The following is a 17897-nucleotide window of genomic DNA, read 5'->3' as shown; positions in this document are numbered from 1 at the left end:
TATCTGTATATACAACTTTATCAAATAAATACACCGTGTGAAGGAAATGAAATTCCTTGTTTGCAGCTGTCTGGCACTGAATGACTTACTAAGAGGAAGACCTTTGGATGACATTATAGACAAGCTTCCAGAGATCTGGGAAATCCTATTCAGAGTGCAAGATGACATTAAGGTAAAGGAACGGATAATTGAACAGGAGTCTTCAACAGAAAGTACAGAGATCAAGCTCTGAGATCTTTAAAGAAAAATTCTGTGAGAAGTCAAGATGAAGCCAATGGGAGTTTTGGGTATTAAACAGATGAGAAATTCAGGCCCCTTGCAGTTAAAATTTCCATGCTGCCTTGGAAATTCTTTGTGTATGTTTCTCATGTTTTTAAATGTTGGTTTTCATTCCTGCTGTGCTTGATGGTTCAGCATTTTTCCTGGATATAAAAGAATTCCTAAGTATTTACTTAACTCTGGAGTATAGAAACATATAGAACGTGTTTATGCGCTTAAATGTCTTGCATACATGAAGTCAGAGTCCTCGGGTCCTTCCAGGTTTGAGCTGTGTTCTCTCTGGATCCAGACTTCTCTGCTCAAGCTTAAGAAAGGCTGAGCTGTTTTTCAAAAGGTCCTGTGTACCAGGAGGTTACTTCCATACCAGTAGATGTAGTGTGTTCAGAAATGTTCCTGGGCACTGAAACCAACTGAGCTGTTTTGCCTTGGTGATAATGAGCTATGTGAGCCTCCCAAATAGAGCAGCTGCCTGCAAACTGCCTTTTGGGAAGGGCCTTGTTTCTGAATTTTTCCTGGAAATGGTTTGGGAAGGTCTACCAGTGGCAGGCCAGATTTTTTCTAAGAACATCCTAAGACATTACCAGTCCAGGTGTTTGTGTTTCAGTACCCAGGAATATTGCTAGATACTGCTTAATTCATCAATACAAGTAATGTGAAGGAGTCTAGTTGTTAGTGGTCTCACGTGCCACCAGAGCTGCACTAATTTTACTGTTTGCTTTTAGTCCATCTTTCTGTAGTCCTAGACATTCGGTTGAGTAAAGCATCACTAAGCAACAGGCATTATATTGAGGAAGAGGTAAAACATACCCAAAGCACTATACACTTCTTTTTGCAGTAGAAGGTTCTGTTGGTTTTTTGGGGTTTGGTTTTGGGTTTTATTGTTTGTTTGTAGTTTTTTTTGTTTTGTGGGTTTTTTGGTTTTGAAAAGGACAACCAGTAAAATAATACCACAGAGACAAATGTGAACAGAAGCACAGAGAACCTGGCGGCGGCAGGCAGGATTTTTAATGTATTTATCACTGAGTAGACCAGATACTCAGATGGACCAAAGCCAGAATTTCTTTGAAAGTTATTATATTAAGTATTAGTGATGAATATAGCCTTTTCAGTACTAGTGTTATACTTATCAATTAATATGAATCATTCTATAGAAGACTTAAAAATAGTAACTATGTGTTGCTGACTTCTTTTTTAGGAGACTGTGCGAAAGGCAGCAGAGCTAGCCCTAAAAACTTTAAGCAAGGTAAAACTCTAATTTTGTCATTTGCACATGGAGACGTTTATGGTTTTGATGTCAGGGAATCATTCACTATCATATCTGCAGGAGTGACCTGTTTACCTTAGACTGTTGTCTTGAGAACATCTCTAGTATAAGGTGCAGTTGTGATAAACAGAACAGCCCTCTAGAAAGCAATCATAATAAGCTTGACCACATACTCTTCTGTACTTTTGTTGATGCTGGTGAAGTTCTGCTGCTTGAGGATAATGCAATGTTAAGTTCTCTGCAACCAAAGGAGGTATATCATGAACTGTTTTTTTCCTCTGATGTCCTTTTTTTCCCCACTTGGGAGTGGGATTTAAGGAAACTTCCTGTAACTTCAACAGTTGGCCAAGCCCAACTGATCTAGTTGAGCAAGCCCAGTGGAACCTCACTGGTGTGAAACAAAGTAATCCAGTCTGGACTTCACTCTCTGGTGCTGTTACTGACACAGGATTTTTTGGGTGTAGTACACATATCACTTAATATTTTTTTAGGTATTCCTCTAAAAAAGTCACATCAGTGGAAATGGAAACAGATCTTAAGAGCTGTGTTTGAAATCACAACCTTCACAATGCATGCAACACAACATCTCAATGGGATAAGTGGTGACCTGGTCCCAAGACGTTGTTGCAGTTGCAGAATCTGTTCTGATCTGGGACTTGCTGCTCTGCCTTATGGAATGGTTGAATCCATGTAGCTGAGATAGGCTGATCCTCAACTGAGAGGTCGTTTGGTCCATCTCTTCATCCAGATGCAGATCAAGGCCTGCTAGGCTCTGAATTTGCCTTTTCTGGAAGCTGACTGTAGCTGAAACTCCTTTTAGGGATGTGGATTAGGGCTTAAGTACCTCCTGGAGAGGAGAATGAAGGTGTAACAGAGTCTAGGTTTGGCTGTAAGCAGTTGCTGTAGTTACTGTTGGCTTCTGTCTGTCTGATGGAGAAGGTGCTTTAATGGAGTCTGAGCAGGAGGTTTGTACATACTTGCAACACTGATTCTCACCTGTCCCCAGGTCTGTGTGAAGATGTGTGATCCCTCTAAAGGAGCAGCTGGTCAGAAGATGATAGCTGTATTACTCCCTTGCCTCCTAGACAAAGGAATAGTAAGCACAGTTGCTGAAGTCCGATCTCTCAGGTTAGTTTTGCATCATGTAAGGTCCCCAGGGATGGGCTCATGATTTGTCACGAAGAGACCCAGCTTATTCACCTGAGTTGCAGAATGTTCTTTGTGTTTGAAGTGACAAATTTCTCCCCAAAACAGCTTTCCTGCTGAGTCCTTTTCCCACTGAGTTCAAACAGCAGCCTCAGGAACTCTACCCATCTTTTGGGAGTACCTGGCCTCTCTGCAAATGCCCAGATTCAGTTCCCAGGAGGAAGTTCTTTTCTCCCTGTACAACGGGCAAACTGATCTGCAAGCAGTTTGCTGTGCTTGAGGCTGTCCTTAAGGACTGGCATATCTCTTCTGCTTGTAAACAAAAAATCTCACGGTAGTTCTTGAAACAGCCGCGTCTTATTTCATGACTGGTTGTGAGTAATGGCAGTTCACATCCCAGAGGTGACTGCATTTTGTCACACTGTTCAAATACATTTTACGTCATGTAATGGTTTGATGTCCCTTGATGTTTAGAGACTTCATATGCTTGTCACTTTGTAACCTTGTGTATTCCTTCATTTGCTTGAAGGACAAAAAGGGCTGGAAAATTCAGACCTGGAGTGTAGCTGGTCTTTGCAAAAATAATTTTCTTTTATTGAACATGATTATCCAGAAAGGTTAGAAAGCTCTGATCAAACGATAGTGAATATTTCTTGATTTTTTTCATCCCTTTCGAAGCTTTGAAAACCCTTTGTCAAAATGCAGCCTGAGAGATGTGGTCAGTCTGAAACTGACAAGTGGGATTTGAACAGATCATTGTAATTTGTTTTTTCTTGGGCAGAGACAATGGATGTCTCTGGGGGGACTTTGCCCAGAGCTGCTTTAAAACATGAAGATGTGTTATTTCTTCCTACATCTGTGTGTAGTACTGCCTCTTTGCCCATTCCCTTTGTGATACCCTGGCCAAAGTAAGAAATCTCTGTGCGAAGCATAGCATCAATTGGAAGCTCAGGGCTAGGGTATGGTTTTGCTTAAGCAGAAAAGTACACAGACTTTTGTTTGCAGGTAGATTTATATTGGTTTATCTGATATTTGGATTGGCCTTTTTGTTGATACTGGATTAGAGCAGACCAGAGACGTTTTTCAGCCAAGTCTGTGTGTTTCTCTGTTGACCTTCCCTTTGATCTTTTTTCAGCATTAACACTCTTGTGAAGATCAGTAAAAGTGCTGGGTCTATGCTGAAACCTCATGCACCAAGACTTATCCCAGCCCTACTGGAATCCTTAAGTGTGCTGGAGCCTCAAGTCCTCAATTATTTGAGTCTTTCTGCAACAGATCAGGAGAAAGTAAGTGCAGTTATAATGGGAAAGTATCAACAGAACAGAGATAACAAAGATTTAAGCTTCATTCAGTGAGCAGAAAAACAGCAGATTTTTGTTCAAAGATGCAAAGAGAAAGAGCTAAGAAGTTACTAAAAAAAGTTTGGTCATTGCAATATGACTGGACAAATGTGGGGGTTTTTTTGAAGGGTTGGGGGTTTTTTTTATTCACTAGACAACCACATATTTCAGAAAGTGAAGAACAATCTTATTAAGAATTGTTGTTAAATGTCACTTCAACTCCATGTACAACAGTGAAACAGGTGAAAAGAGAGCCTGTAATAATTATCTGGAATGCACCTGTACTCTCAAACTTTGCAGCTGTTTTTCCCAGAGGATTAACTGCAGGACTTCTTATAACATAGATTAGAAGGTGTGCCATAGCACTGTGGGCTGGAGGTGGATGTTGTCAGTGCTGTGTCCTTGAATCTTTCGCAAAGAACCATATAAATCAGTAGCAGTCTTCTGGGAAAGTGACTGAAACCCACTGTTCAGAAGCAAATGTAGCTAATTTCATTGTGGGGAGGGAAAGGGGTCAAACTCTAGCCTTTGCAAATGAGAAAGGAGTGAACAATAGGTGAGAGTGGGATTTTTTTTTTTTCTTTTCCCTTTTTTCTTTCTTTCCTTTTTTTCCCTTATTTTCTTTTTTTTTCTTTTTGTCGTTTCCATGATGTCAGGAGTGCATGGTTTAGCTACTGTACTCCAGCTAGAACATCCACCTGCCTCTGAAAGGGAGACATTCATGGTCTGTAGATGTAATTACTTTCTGTCTGTATGCCTCTGAAATGGGTTTTGGTTTGAGTTTGTGAGGTAGTGAGTTATAGCTGATACTGCCCTTTCCACTGTTTTCATGTTGAGTTTACACTTGGTTTTGGTTTTTTCCTTCTTTTTAGACTGCAATGGATAGTGCCAGACTTAGTGCTGTCAAGTCATCTCCCATGATGGAAACCATTAACATGGTAAGTACTTGATTCAGATGGGTTCCAGTGTAAGGTATGTTGTAGGAGAATAACAGGAATCGAAGCGGGAGCTTTACAGAATACCTCTTCAGGGTTCATTTTATTATCACATCGCCCTGTGGACGTCTGCCCACCTTCTTTTTCATGTACTGACTTCTCTCATGCTGTTGCCACAGCTTGCTCCTCAGATCAATTGTGAATAACCTTGGCTCCATTTGGAGTCACTTGGATTGTTTCTCCACCTGAAGACCTGCCTGCTTTGATGAAAAGGGCATCTTTCAAATGCTTTTCTTTGGATCGGGGCTCAACTGGTTCCGGATTATGCTAGCTGCCATTTTCCTTCATCTCTGGCCCACTGTTCCACAACCAGGTTCTCACCTGGGCCTCCAACTGATGGTAGTTACTGTTCTTAAGGCACAAATGCTATCCAACCCTTGCCTCATGGTGCCTTAGGTATCCTTACCTGAGTGTTGCTGATGCTTTGATGGTAGAGATATTTAGAGAAAATGCTATCACTGAAAGCACTGTCAGCAGCTGGTGTTTTTCACCATAGTTCCCTGCTGCTGGAGGAGTTGATGATCCCCAGACACTGTGCTGTAGGGTCTGTCTTGGCAGAGTTCCCTGCCTTCTGAAAGAGCCTGTCCCTTCCCAAAGAAAAGACATTTCCTTTCTGCTCAGGCACTGCACACAGCGAGGGGTGTGTGAGCAGTCAGGGGCTGTGAGCGCTGAGCAAGCTTTAGAAGCGTGGCCACCAGAGCTATTCCTTGTTTCCTGCGCTTACGGAAAAGTAACAACAGCAAGCCCTCCTGTATATAACAGCATGTGGAGCTGCGTTTTGGTGTCAGGTGGACTGCTCTCTATAAATAGTGTGTAAAGCGGCTGGGAATGAAAGGCTCCGTGGAAAAGCATACTCACTGCCACCCCGCAGGCTGCAGCAGCTGCTGCTGTCCCTCCTCCAGGCCATGCCTCCCCTCCACCAGCCTGGGGGAGACAGTCGTGCTGCCCTGATCGGTGCTTCGGATTTCCTAGGGGAGGGGAGGGATAGCATGAAGATGTCCTGGCTTGTGAGCAACCTTCTCTCTATTCCTCTCTATTCTGGGGCTGGCTGGGAGGTTATATGATATAATGGACTATTCCCTTCACCATACCGATGCAGGAGGAGGAAGTGACAGCTGCTCTAACTTCTGAAGCTCAGAGAGGGTTACCTTCATTTAGTATGTGATCCTTGAATTTGCTAGAGGATGGATCTCCCCTCTGCAGACAGTGTGCTACAGAGAGTGCTGGTAACATGACGCTTTCTGTTTTGCCCAGTGGCATTTAGGCGTAGGAGATGAGAAACGATATCAGTAACATCCCCCTTGTACTTTTATGTCATTTATACCACTTGTTTGTCTTGACCTGTTTAAACTAGTTTCATTTCATTGTCTAGTTTGGATATGTTACTGCTTCAGGGTTTCAGACAGTTGTGGGAATGTTGGGTTTTGCCTAAGACATGCACACCTTTGCATCTCTTCCCCTCCCCAAAAGGAGTTCTTGCTAGTGTGTTACTTTCAGCTTTCTAAACACTTGGAGTACAGTTCCAGCAAATGATAATTTTAGCAGGGTCAGCTCAGCATAGAAGTGGGACAAGAGAATCTGTATGTGGTGGAAGCCACTTTGTGGTGCCTTTTTCCCACCATGCAGCAAACTCTAATGATTCAGCTGAAGACCAGCCTGCAGAACTGAGGCCGGCCTCAGCTGGAAGTAGACCAGCTTAAGTCTGCCACCGTTACCTTTCCTTTTTCTCCTGCCAACACCCCCTGTCCCTTGCCTTTCTGTAGAGCTTGCAGTATTTGGATGTGTCTGTCCTGGGTGAGCTGGTTCCTCGGCTGTGTGAACTGATCAAAAGTGGAGTAGGCCTTGGTACAAAGGTATGTATGTGATTTTAATAGTTCCTTTGGAAGTGGAGAAGAGAACACAGAGCAGTGTCAATGTAAATACAGTTCTTTTGACTGTCTCTTTTAAAGTGACAGCTTGGGCTCATTCATACTGGAGTAATTTTACCTCTGAGTCTCAATCCACCTACAACACTTGTGATTTTCTGAATGTCTGCTGCGTTAACCTCCCATGGGCTACGTGGCTGTTGTGCTTGGTGACACTTGAGTGCAGAAGGTTTTCTGTGATAGCTGTAAATCTTCCAGGAACATCTATCCTGAGTGTGGGTTCTGGTAACCTTTTCACTTCCTAATTCAATTCTTGTCATTCATTTGTTACAAACTGTTTTTCTTCTTCTACCCTTGACTCCCCGCTTAATCAGGGCAGAGGCTCAGTGGGCCTTGATCATGTCATACAGGAGCATATATAGCACCACAGCAAGTATTAACAGTAATAACCAGGGGCTAGTGCTGTTTTATCTTACCTTTGTTTTCCCTTGCATCCTTCCAGGGAGGCTGTGCGAGTGTAATTGTATCATTAACCACACAGTGTCCTCAGGACTTAACACCTTATTCAGGTAAGGTTTGTTTCTAGTGTCAGGTTTTAAAGGTGCTTCTTGTTGCTGTTCTGTAGGTAGTATTTCCTCCTTATTGGCCTTTGATTTTATCACAAGAATGACCTCTATGTGTGTATTTTCCTCAGAGAGCTGTTTGAAGTTGCCTTGTGTGTATAAGACTGGCATGCTGGTGGTAGGTCCTGGGGATGTTAAATACCTCACCAAGTTGGAAGAGGCAGAGGAAGGAGCTGAGGGAATTTGCTAGCGCTCAGCAGGAACAGGCAGAAATATCTCTAGACTTTATTGGAGCAGACTAACAATGCCTGTATTAGTGTAGCACTGTCAATAAGCACTTGTTTCTTCAACTTGAGCTATGGGAGGACCTTAAACAGGGACTTTGCTTCCCTGGGTCTTAGTCTACTCTTTAAAATTTACTGTGATTGATAGTAGAAAGGAGGTCACCCTTCTATTGCAAAATTAGAAATAAAGGTGAAAGCATGATCAGCTGGGGTGCTCACATGCAGGAATATTATCAGTCAAGGTGTGCAGGCTGAGGCTGACAAAACACTAGCTTTTGCTGAGCCTTGCTGTGCTATGCTGTGCACTTGTTTAAACATAAGGACCAGACAGACCTATAACCCCACAAACATGCGACGAGGAAAAATGCATATATTCAGACAATCTAGTGAAATGCAGGCTATTGTAGTTCTTGTCACAGGAATAAAAACGTGATACTTCTGATAAACTGAAGTCTCTTCCAACAGGCAAACTTATGAGTGCTTTACTTAGTGGCCTGACTGATCGCAACAGTGTGGTACAGAAGTCTTTTGCCTTTGCTATGGGGCATCTAGTCCGGGTGAGTTGGGGTTTGAGATGGTTTTAGGTTTTATTTTGCTTTTTTGTTGTTGGGTTTTTTTTAAGTATGTAAGTGATTTGAGTCACTTCCCTGTTACAGACTTCCCGGGACAGTAGCACTGAGAAGCTGTTGCACAAACTCAGCAGTTGGTACATGGAGAAGGAAGGTATGTTGGTTCTGGGGTGTTCAATTACAGAATAGAGTGCAGAAAAAGTTCCTGGTGACAGCAAAAGCTGTTAAAGAAACATTTCTATATTGTGATGCTTTGTTTCACTGGCTGAATAATTCCCACATATAATCATTATACAATACTGTGCATTCCTCTGCTTCCCAAGAGGCAGACCGAGCTGTCAAAGGAAAATCCTGCTTCCCAGTTATAATGTGTGATTGTTTTGCTCCTTCAGAGCCAGTTTACAGGACAGGCTGTGCTTTAACTGTGCATGCTGTGGGACGCTACAGCCCAGATGTAGTGAAGAACCATGCCAAACATGTGCTGCCATTGGCTTTTCTTGGCATGCATGAGGTTCCCGATGAAGAGAAAGGAGAGAAAGAGAATTCTACACTGTGGACTGAAGTTTGGCAGGAAAATGTACCTGGTAAGTTGTGTTAAGAGTGGTAAAAGCTTTCTGGGAAGCATGGGGCAAGAAGCATCATGCTTTCTGGAAATCCATTTTGGAAACCCAGAGTTCTCATGGGAAGCTTGTTTCCATGGTTTTTCCTTGCTAAAGATGTCCTGTATGAGTTTCGGCAGGTTAACTTCTCTGTGGCTATTTAAAATAATAACAGAGGTATTGATTGCTGAGGATACACAGACACAGTCAGGAGAAGTATTTTAAGATTGAGAGGCACTGAATGCCACTGTAATCTGGCCCTGATTGTGGTGCAGGTAGCTGGACATCTTTGGAAATTTTGATGCCAGCCTTTAAGGGCTGCTGCACACTCTGAAGTTACAGGGCACTTTGGCCTGTGTCTTGGGGTGGAGATCTCTCTGCTGATGCCTGTGGTTTTAACTTCAATGAACAAATCTGTGCTATAGAAGGGCTATTTTGCCCTGCTTTCTGTCTGTATAGGAAGATCTGAATGCATGGTGAAATGGTTTTGCTGGCTCCTCCTCTGACCTGTTTTCGGATCTGGTCCCTCAGTCAGCATATAACTTTTCTAGAGTTTGGGAAAGGAGCTGCAAAACAGTTTTCCAGTGACCTGTTCTTGTAAAAAAAAAAAAAGTTATATTCCTTAGAAACAGGCTAACACAATGTCTAATGTCTGCTATGTGGAAGGACTGAGATGAGCTCTTTGTCTAGGTACGTGCTAAAGATTTTCTTTGGAAGTGCCTAGAAAAGAGAACCCACCTTCAATCAGACTGGGAGGAATTCTTCACCCCTTTGCCTGAAGCAGGCCTTGCTGATATGTTTCATGGCCAAAAAAATAGACAAATCTGTAACTGCCTTTTTTTTTTTCTTTTTTTTTTAAAATAAGATCAGATTTTTGTTGGTTTTGTGGCAAAACTACAGTTTTCCTCTGTTTGATGCGCAGGTACTCAGGGTGGCATCAGACTGTATATGCAGGAGTTGATAACCATTACCCAGAAGGCTCTGCAGTCCCAGTCCTGGAAGATGAAAGCCCAGGGAGCAGCTGCCATGGCATCAATTGCCAAACAGACGGGCTCCCTTGTACCGCCGCATCTGGGAACAGTGCTCTCTGCACTGCTGCAAGGCCTGCCAGGGAGAACCTGGACAGGGAAGGTAAAAAGGGAACTAGCACCTTGTGGATCGCTGTGAGCACTAGCATGCGGCCCTTGAGCCAGGAAATGCCATGTTCCCTGCTGCTGAGCAGCACACGTAGGAGCTCTGGCTTAGGGAGTCTGCGGTTTGCTCTGCATTTCGCGGATACAAAAATGACAGGGAAGATAAGTAGGTGGAGGTCAGGTTGCTTTAGGAGTTGGGTTTCCACTTAGACTACTTCCACTGCACCGCATTGTGGCCTTGAGGGGTACTAGCTTGTGCTCAGAAGTGCTGCAAGGCCACTTTCCACTGCAGGTTCAGTGCAGATGGAAAGCCAAGTCCTCTGCAGCCTCTACAGCAGGAGTGGCAGGAGCCAGACATTGCTTCTCTAGGCTGGTGTCATAGGCATGTTTCCCCACTACCTCTCGCAGCAGAGTACAAAGGTTTCCCCTGTGCGGCAGGACTGTGCTGTTTGGCTGTGAAGCATTTCTCAGTGGTATCTGTTTTACTCATTGCAGGAGGAGCTGTTAAAGGCCATTGCCAGTGTCGTCTCTGCTTGCAAGTAAGTGTCTTGAAAGAGGTGGTACTCTCGGGAGCTGGGACCTCAAAAAGGAGGTTGTTGCACAGTGTTGTTGCCTGTCTGGTGCTAAGGAGACTCTAGAAAGTTGTGAACACCATCCTGATCTCCCATCAGCATGTGAGGAGTCCCTCTCCACCCCGCTTGTCAATGTGCGGGTCACTGGTGAGAGCTGGGAGGGGCAGGTGATACTTCAGAGGGACCTGCACAGGTAAATGGTTGGTTTAGGGCAAGGAGGAGGATGTTGAGAGGCCAGAATTGCTAAGAAGAAAGAAGAGACTAAGGGCAAGGTTGGACGCCTTAAAGGGGAAAAGAGAGGAAGAGGTAGAAGAGTGAGGGCGGAAAGTGCATTGGAAGCATATGAGGAAAGACAGGAAAGAAAACCAGGGAGAACAGACAGGGTAAGAGTGAAAAAGAGCACCAGAGTGTAACTTCAGTGCCTGGACAACCTGCAACCCTGTGCCTGGACGCTCTGGGAAAAGCGGTGCTTGGGAAGGGATTCATGTGGGTCTGATAGTTTCTGTGTGCCTTGTGTTCCAGTGCAGAGCTGCAGAAGTCAGTGCCTGGCCAGCCCACCATCGATGATATTGTCCAGGCTGTCCTTAAAGAATGTCAGAAAGAGAACCTAAAGTATAAGATGGTGGCACTGCGCTGTGCGGCTGGGGTGCTGCAGGCAACAAAGGAAGACCGGTTCCAGCAGCTGGCAGATATCATCTTTCCCATGATAAAGAAGGTGACAGTTCAGCTTCTTGAGTTTTCCCTCTTTCAAAGCAAAACACCCAAGTGGTGACAGTCCGGCTGATGCTGGAAGCATGCCAGGCTTCTGCCCAGAAGGCTGCTGATGTGAGGAATACCCAACACTCAGCCAGATCCTTGGTGGGGCTGAATACCAGACTGTTGGTGAGCCCTGGGTGGGTTGTACCTGTGCTGCCCAAAATCCGAATTAGCCCAGCTGTAATCTAGGCAGAGTCCTTGCAGTGGTGTCCAGCACTGCCCTGCTGCAGCATTAAAAGTTAATTCCTGGCTGCTCTACGGGCAGCGAGAGACTCCCAGGAAGCTGTGTAGAGCGCTTCAGTTTAGTATCTGCGGTGCTTCGCAGCTCTGCAAGTGGGACGCGTATAGCACAGGCAGATGTTTGGATGCAAGGCCACGGAGCCTGCTGTGTGCTTCTGCAGGCTGCCGATAGTGCCAGAGCTACTGGTGGCCAAGGGGGCCTGTGCTCCAGTTGTATGGAGGCACTGACTGGGTGCACGGACTGGTACGCACAGCCTGCAAGGGAAGACTGAGTTGCACTGAAGTGTGTGGCTAGCCTGCCCTCATCCTTCTGTCGATCACCCTTCCCCCCATCACCTCCGCAGAACTCTCTTGAGAGCATGGGCACGGGTTTACCAAAGCATGATGAAGAGGATGAGGACATGAGGGAGAAGGAGGTGCAGATGGAGTCCCTGATCTGTGCCTTCGAGACCCTGGGCAAAGCCTGGCCAAGGAGCCCAGAGACACAGCGTAAGTGAGCTAATGGTGTGCAGAGCAAACTTTCTCAGCTCACACTGTTTCCTCTTAAAATGAAAAGGGGTAGGAGGGAGGGACCTGGGGATCATGTGGGGAGTGGGGAGGCTTTTGAGGAGGTGCAGGATCTTACTGCCTGCAGCTTGCAAGGTCTTCAGTGAGAAAGCTGCCCTAACAGCTTTCCCACGGAGTAGCCCATCCTTGGGGAAATTCCTTTACTTTTGTGTTAAATCACTTCACCAAACTGTTCTGAGTTTGTGGAGACATGCAGGATGCCTGAGGTGGCTTGCCGAATCAAAAGCAGCCTAGTTCTGCTGCTCATATTTACGTCTGCATCAAAGCTGGTACAACGTGGAGGAAGTGGGTATATCTGAAAAAAAAACAGGTTGCTTTTATTAGCATGCCAGAATGTGTAATGCAACTGTCTATCTTCCAGTGCTTGGTAATGAGTGTTGATGTGGTGATTTTCAGGGTCACTCATTACAGGACTTGTTACAGGATGTTGCCTTGGTCACGTGCAGTGACTAGCTTGATGTCACTTGGAGAGGAGCACAAGGAACACCTGGGAGACAGAGCAGGAATTGTTTCCTCTGCCTTTCCCTCTGGTAACATAATACATTGTTATTTTTCTGTAGGTTGCTATGGCCAGGAGTTTTGCAAGTTAATGTGTGACCGTCTGAAACTCAGCACATGGAAAGTGCAGCTTGGAGTGCTACAAGCCATGAATGCCTACTTTCAAGGGTAATTCTCCTTTCTACGATCCACTTCAATGATGTTGCTTTTCTTTGTTTCTTCAAACTGTTTAATGAAATTGAGGATGACACTGGATTCTCAGAGGAAGTCAAGCAGACTTCTGTCCCAGTGATGCAGGGTGTCTGACAGTGTTTTTGCATTTGACAGGCTAATGCTGTTTGATGAGGAGCACTCAGACCCTGTGGCTTTGACAGAAATACTGTTGGAAACCTGTTCATCTATTACCCATTCTTTAGGTAAATGGAGTTTTCCTGTTCTGTGTTTGATGATTAATTGCTCATTAATAAATTCCTCCTCTGGGGGTTGGCTGGTAGAGGAAGTGCAGAAGGAGCATAAGCTGTCAGGTAACATTTTGCCTTTCCTGGCACTGCACTGTGGCAATTCTGATGTTGCAGTAGCTGTTCAGGACAGCACTATGCAGGGTGCTGCGCACAGAGAAGTAAATTCCTTTGGTGCCAGAAAGCTTTGAAAGAGGAGGGAGAGGCAGACAGCAGACTTTGCAACCTCTTAGAAGTGCAAATTGGAAATGTAGTAATCTTCTCCATGCAGAAGATGGACCCCACCTAATGAATCTATTGCTGATTTAATGAGACACAGGTTTTTCTCCTCCACAGTGCAGACTTCTTGGATACATATGCATTGGAGAGACCCAAAATTTTCTCAGACAGCCAGTGTGTGAAGCTCCAAGGCTTTGAGGCAGTCTGTGCTGTCCGTGCGCAGAACACCTATGGGAATATAAGTGCTACCTGTGTAAAGTTGACACTTTGGGGCTGTTTATTACTTTGGTAGTGTTCCCACTTGTCCTACGACTGTAACAGTGCCCCGAGTCTCCTCATACCTCCATGTGGCTCATGTTTCTGGTATGCGTAAAGGCAGCACCTACTTTAGAGCTAGCTACCAACCCAGACACCCCTTAGAGGAAAGTTTCTTTTAACTATCAATCCTCCTGGAATGAGACTTTAACAAGATTTTAGCTTAGGAGACCAAATCACTTTCTGTGACAAGGTTGTGCTTGATGGTATAGGGTTTAGGTACCCTCACTTAATGCTACTTGTTAAAACCTGGATGATTTATAGCCATTACAACGTAGCAAAGGAACAGTGTTATGCACAGAAGTTGTCTGTGATCACACTGCAGCTGTGCCAGCGTTGTTCCCTTTTAACATGTGTAAGGAACAGTAGCACTGTGGTAATAGCAGTGGCAATGCACAAGGTTTTGTCAGCTCATCAACCTCTAGTTGGTCACTTTCTGCCATTCAGATGTGTCTTAATTGGGGAGCACTGCAGACTGCCAGCACAAATGAGCTCAGAGAGTTGTGCTAACAAAAGTGGTCTGGAGACCTCAGTGGTGACTGCTCTTTGTACGGTTAGTATGCCTTTGGTTCTCAATGTCGTTGTGGGTTTTTTTGTTGTTTTTTAAATCCCTTAGAAAACAAAAGCTACACGTCCATAAGAACAGAAGCTTTGTCTGTGATACAACTGCTGCTCACCAAACTGCAAGGTAAGACTTTTTGCTTGCCACCTGGGAGAGCCACTGGTTGGTAAAGGAGGCACCTGGCTGCGTGCCTGGAACCCTGGAGAGATGGTGTTACCTTCTGCTTGCAGCACCGGGAGGTTTCAGGGCAGTTGGGACTTGGAGTTCTGTGCTTGGTGACTTGGGAAAGTTGGAGAAGGCTTGAAGTAACTGGGGATAAAGTCAAGGTCTAACGTACTGTTGGATACTCCTTGGGTGAGGAAAATGTCCAGCAAGGAGGGTCCCAAGGAGAGCACACAGGACTGAGTGAGTAGTCAGATTCTGCAAGTGAGTAGTCAGATTCTGCATTATGGGCAAGCTCCATAGAGGGGAGAGCTCCTGTTTGTGCAGAAGAGCAATTTTTACCCTTTCAATGCCAAGTTTAGTTCCTTATTGTTAATTTAGGATTTAAGCCTTGCAGAATTTACTTCAGAGAACGAGTCTACTTACATCTCAAGGTCATATGTGTCAGCAATTGTTCTGTAGCAAACGTTTCCTTTGGATTTCTGTTCCACAATTCCTTGTTTCTTTTATTCTAGCAAATATCTTTCGGGGGTTTTTTGGCATTCTGGTATTCATGTCTAGTGTCTGTCTGTCTTTATCTACACAGAAGCTCAACAGTGGGAAAGCCTGACACCAGAAAGCAGAGAGCATCTCATTCGTTCGTTGTCTACAATGGCATCAGATAGCAGACCTGAGCTACAAGAGAAGGCATTTATATTGAAGAAAACACTTGAAAATCTTGACTAAGTTGTAAAACACAAAATACAAAAAGTGCCATGTAAAACAAAAACAAAAAAGTGCAGTGGTCTGAAAACCAAGTGGGAAAATGAAGATTACTCTGTAGCATGCATCATTCCTGGCCAAAATTTAAAAAATGCCTTAAATTCTTTTCCCCGTTAATGTTATTTTTACTCTTTTAAGCTGATTTTTAGTTGTTTTATCAGTAAATACCTCTAATGATCTGCCCTAGAATGTTTATAAGTGTGCAACATTAAAAATGTTGAGGGCAAGATGCTTTTCTTTTTTAAATCGGCAAAAGAATGTTACTCGGATCCCCTTTGTCCTTTAATGGAATTGTTGAAAAACCACCAGCACAGGAAGTGAAAAGCGTGTTTGATTTTTCACTTGTGTCATGTGTGGAGATCTGTTACCTGGTGTCTAAACAGTAAATCTTCGGGACTCTGCAGTAGATCTAGTGTTTGTTATCTGTAAAGAATGAAATGCTTCCCCTGATGAAGCCTGTGTTAAACTCCGGTGGCTTCCCAGGGGCAGGGTTTCATCTGACACCCACCTCTGCTTCTCCTGCTTGCTCCTCCCTTGCAGCCTGTTGTCTGTGAGTTACGAAAGGCAGAGTACTGTTAACTTTGCTCCTTCCTCCTTCTCTGACCTCAGCATGGATTGACCGAGACTATGCCTTCCCCACCTAGCAATCTCGGTCTCCCAAACTTTAAATAAGAACTTTTTTCCTCAAAGGATGCACAAGAGAGCACTTTACTGAGCTGTGTGGGACAAAGTTGGGCCTAGTTGTTGCCCAGGTGGAACACTGCTCTTCTCAAAATTGTTTTGCATGGACACTCCTCAGCTGCAGGAAAAAAAAAAATAGGAAAACAATCTTTTCTAGGTATGTTTTTGAAGAGTGTTCGAAGTTTGCAATGACACGTTTTTTTAATAGTGGTAATGTTTTATTCCCTTCCTGTTCGTAACCCTGTTCTTGCTTTGGAAACCTGTACTGATTTAGACTTGTCAATATTTGTAAGAAACTGAATCATCTGTCATTTCTCAGCAGCCCAAGTCATGCTGGTTTCTAGCAAATACTTTTTAATTTGCACTTAAGAAGGAAGATTATATCTGCATTAACGTGGAGTAAAATTGCTATATGATGATGTGGCCATGCTGCCTGTCTCCTTTTTTTTGCCCTCCTCAGATAAAAGACAAACCTGACCACTATAGCAACAGACTTTTAATAGTGTAAAGTTAGCACTGCACCATAATCTGACCAGTATGTGTACAGCTTTTTGGGGATAAATGCTTTGCTGATGGTGAAATAAAATCATTAGTGTGGGCAATATCATGTCCATGGCTTTCAGCATAGGAAGGCTTGTTTCTTTTCTTACAGTCTGCAGCTCCTTTCAGATTTGACCTGTTAGGGAGAGGATTGCTCAGATAGCGTCACGTTTCCTCCATGCCCATTTATTCAGAATCAGGTATGCAGTACCTACTTTTCCCTCAGGTGCCATTTCCCATTCAGTGTTTTCTGGTACTGTAACAATCTCGTTGTCTGACTTGCTCTCCACGGGAAGGGAGGAATGTAATTTGTGCACACCTGGTAAGAAAATGTCAGCAAGAAATGGGCAGAGCTGTCCCACTGTGGCTCTCGTGTAGCAGAAACCTCAGCGAGCACTATTGCATTGTACACTAGAACTGGTCAGTGGGCAACTCCTTGGTGCTGGGAGCTGGTGCTATAATGTTTTGATTTACACCTTGTTGCAGGGAGCTGCTCTTTGTTTACGTGTAGTTTGAACTATTGAGCACAGTGTACATTTTAAAATTTTACTGGGCAAATCACTTTGCAGTATCTTTAAAAATTTGCTTACCATGACATGTAGTGTCATGAGTGTTCTTTTTTTTTTTTCTTGTATTAGATAAATATTACCAGTGATGCTTTGCTGTAGCAGTTCATTGTCTGACTTGGGTTTTTTTCGTATTGGTGAGTGACAGTAACAGAAAAGCAAGAGCCTCTGTGTCTCTGGCAACGTGAGTTTTCACTGTGGGCTGGAGTATTCAGAGGCAATGCCTAATACGGTCAAATGACCGTAAGTAGAATAACTGTAATCATTGTCAATAGCAACCTGAATTTCTCTATTGGGGATTTACACTAGAGGGAAGAGCGTATTCTAGGAACTCTACAAACAGCTGGATTAACAGCTCTGGCCAAGAGTGTTAGGAAGGCGAGAGATGGTATGACACTTTCTGAATCACAAAGCAATATGTCTTTCTCGTGATTACAGAGCAGATTCAGAGCTCCTCTCTAAAGCACGTGCCTATACACAAAACCTACCTGTACAAAAGTTAATTCAGTCAGAGGTTTGATTTCTACCCCCCTCGCATTTGTAAACTTGACAGGATTAAAAATAAATAAATAAATAGATGTGGCCTTCCTAGAGTTTTTCCTCTAAAAGTGATTGCACTATGTAAAACACACTGTACTTTGCCCAGTGCGGGCATTTCTTGTGCTGCTGCAATGCTTTGTATACCTGGAGTGCAGTGCGCAGGCTTAGCTCTAGCACTCACATTCTGACCTACAAGCTGTTGCTTAAATGGATGTATATTGAGAAAAGTTTTCTAATGTTGCAAGATCTCCATCAAATTCACTGCAATCTGTACTGTCAAAGTATGTGACTGGTCTGACTGAAAGAAAACCCTCCTGCTTACCAAAAAGGTAAAATTAAATAAAAACTGCATGACCTGTTCTTCAAAGTGACTGGTAGTGGTTTGGTTTTTTTTCTCCCACTGCGAGTTATTTTACAGTGTT

General features: G+C 44.0%; 1 protein-coding gene across 7 annotated transcripts in view; it reads left to right on the top strand.

The window, feature by feature from the left end:
- Positions 1-17842, top strand: part of ECPAS (Ecm29 proteasome adaptor and scaffold) — a 66421-nt gene extending 48579 nt beyond the window's left edge. For all 7 annotated transcript variants that reach the window (XM_075019391.1, XM_075019389.1, XM_075019392.1 and 4 more), the window contains 18 exons: positions 67-172; positions 1475-1522; positions 2550-2671; positions 3825-3975; positions 4902-4967; positions 6788-6877; positions 7392-7458; positions 8202-8293; positions 8393-8459; positions 8698-8889; positions 9827-10035; positions 10533-10576; positions 11132-11324; positions 11950-12094; positions 12733-12838; positions 12998-13086; positions 14279-14350; positions 14973-17842. In XM_075019391.1, coding sequence (XP_074875492.1) covers positions 67-172; positions 1475-1522; positions 2550-2671; positions 3825-3975; positions 4902-4967; positions 6788-6877; positions 7392-7458; positions 8202-8293; positions 8393-8459; positions 8698-8889; positions 9827-10035; positions 10533-10576; positions 11132-11324; positions 11950-12094; positions 12733-12838; positions 12998-13086; positions 14279-14350; positions 14973-15112 — 1999 coding nt within the window. In that variant the 3' untranslated portion in view covers positions 15113-17842. The remainder of the gene's footprint in view (positions 1-66; positions 173-1474; positions 1523-2549; positions 2672-3824; positions 3976-4901; positions 4968-6787; positions 6878-7391; positions 7459-8201; positions 8294-8392; positions 8460-8697; positions 8890-9826; positions 10036-10532; positions 10577-11131; positions 11325-11949; positions 12095-12732; positions 12839-12997; positions 13087-14278; positions 14351-14972) is intronic.
- Positions 17843-17897: the final 55 nt, after the last annotated feature.

The sequence above is a fragment of the Buteo buteo genome, chromosome Z (genome assembly GCF_964188355.1).
Source record: "Buteo buteo chromosome Z, bButBut1.hap1.1, whole genome shotgun sequence".
NCBI lineage: Eukaryota > Metazoa > Chordata > Aves > Accipitriformes > Accipitridae > Buteo > Buteo buteo.
The sequence above is the reverse complement of the archived record's forward strand: the minus strand, read 5'-3'. Positions and strand labels throughout refer to the sequence as shown.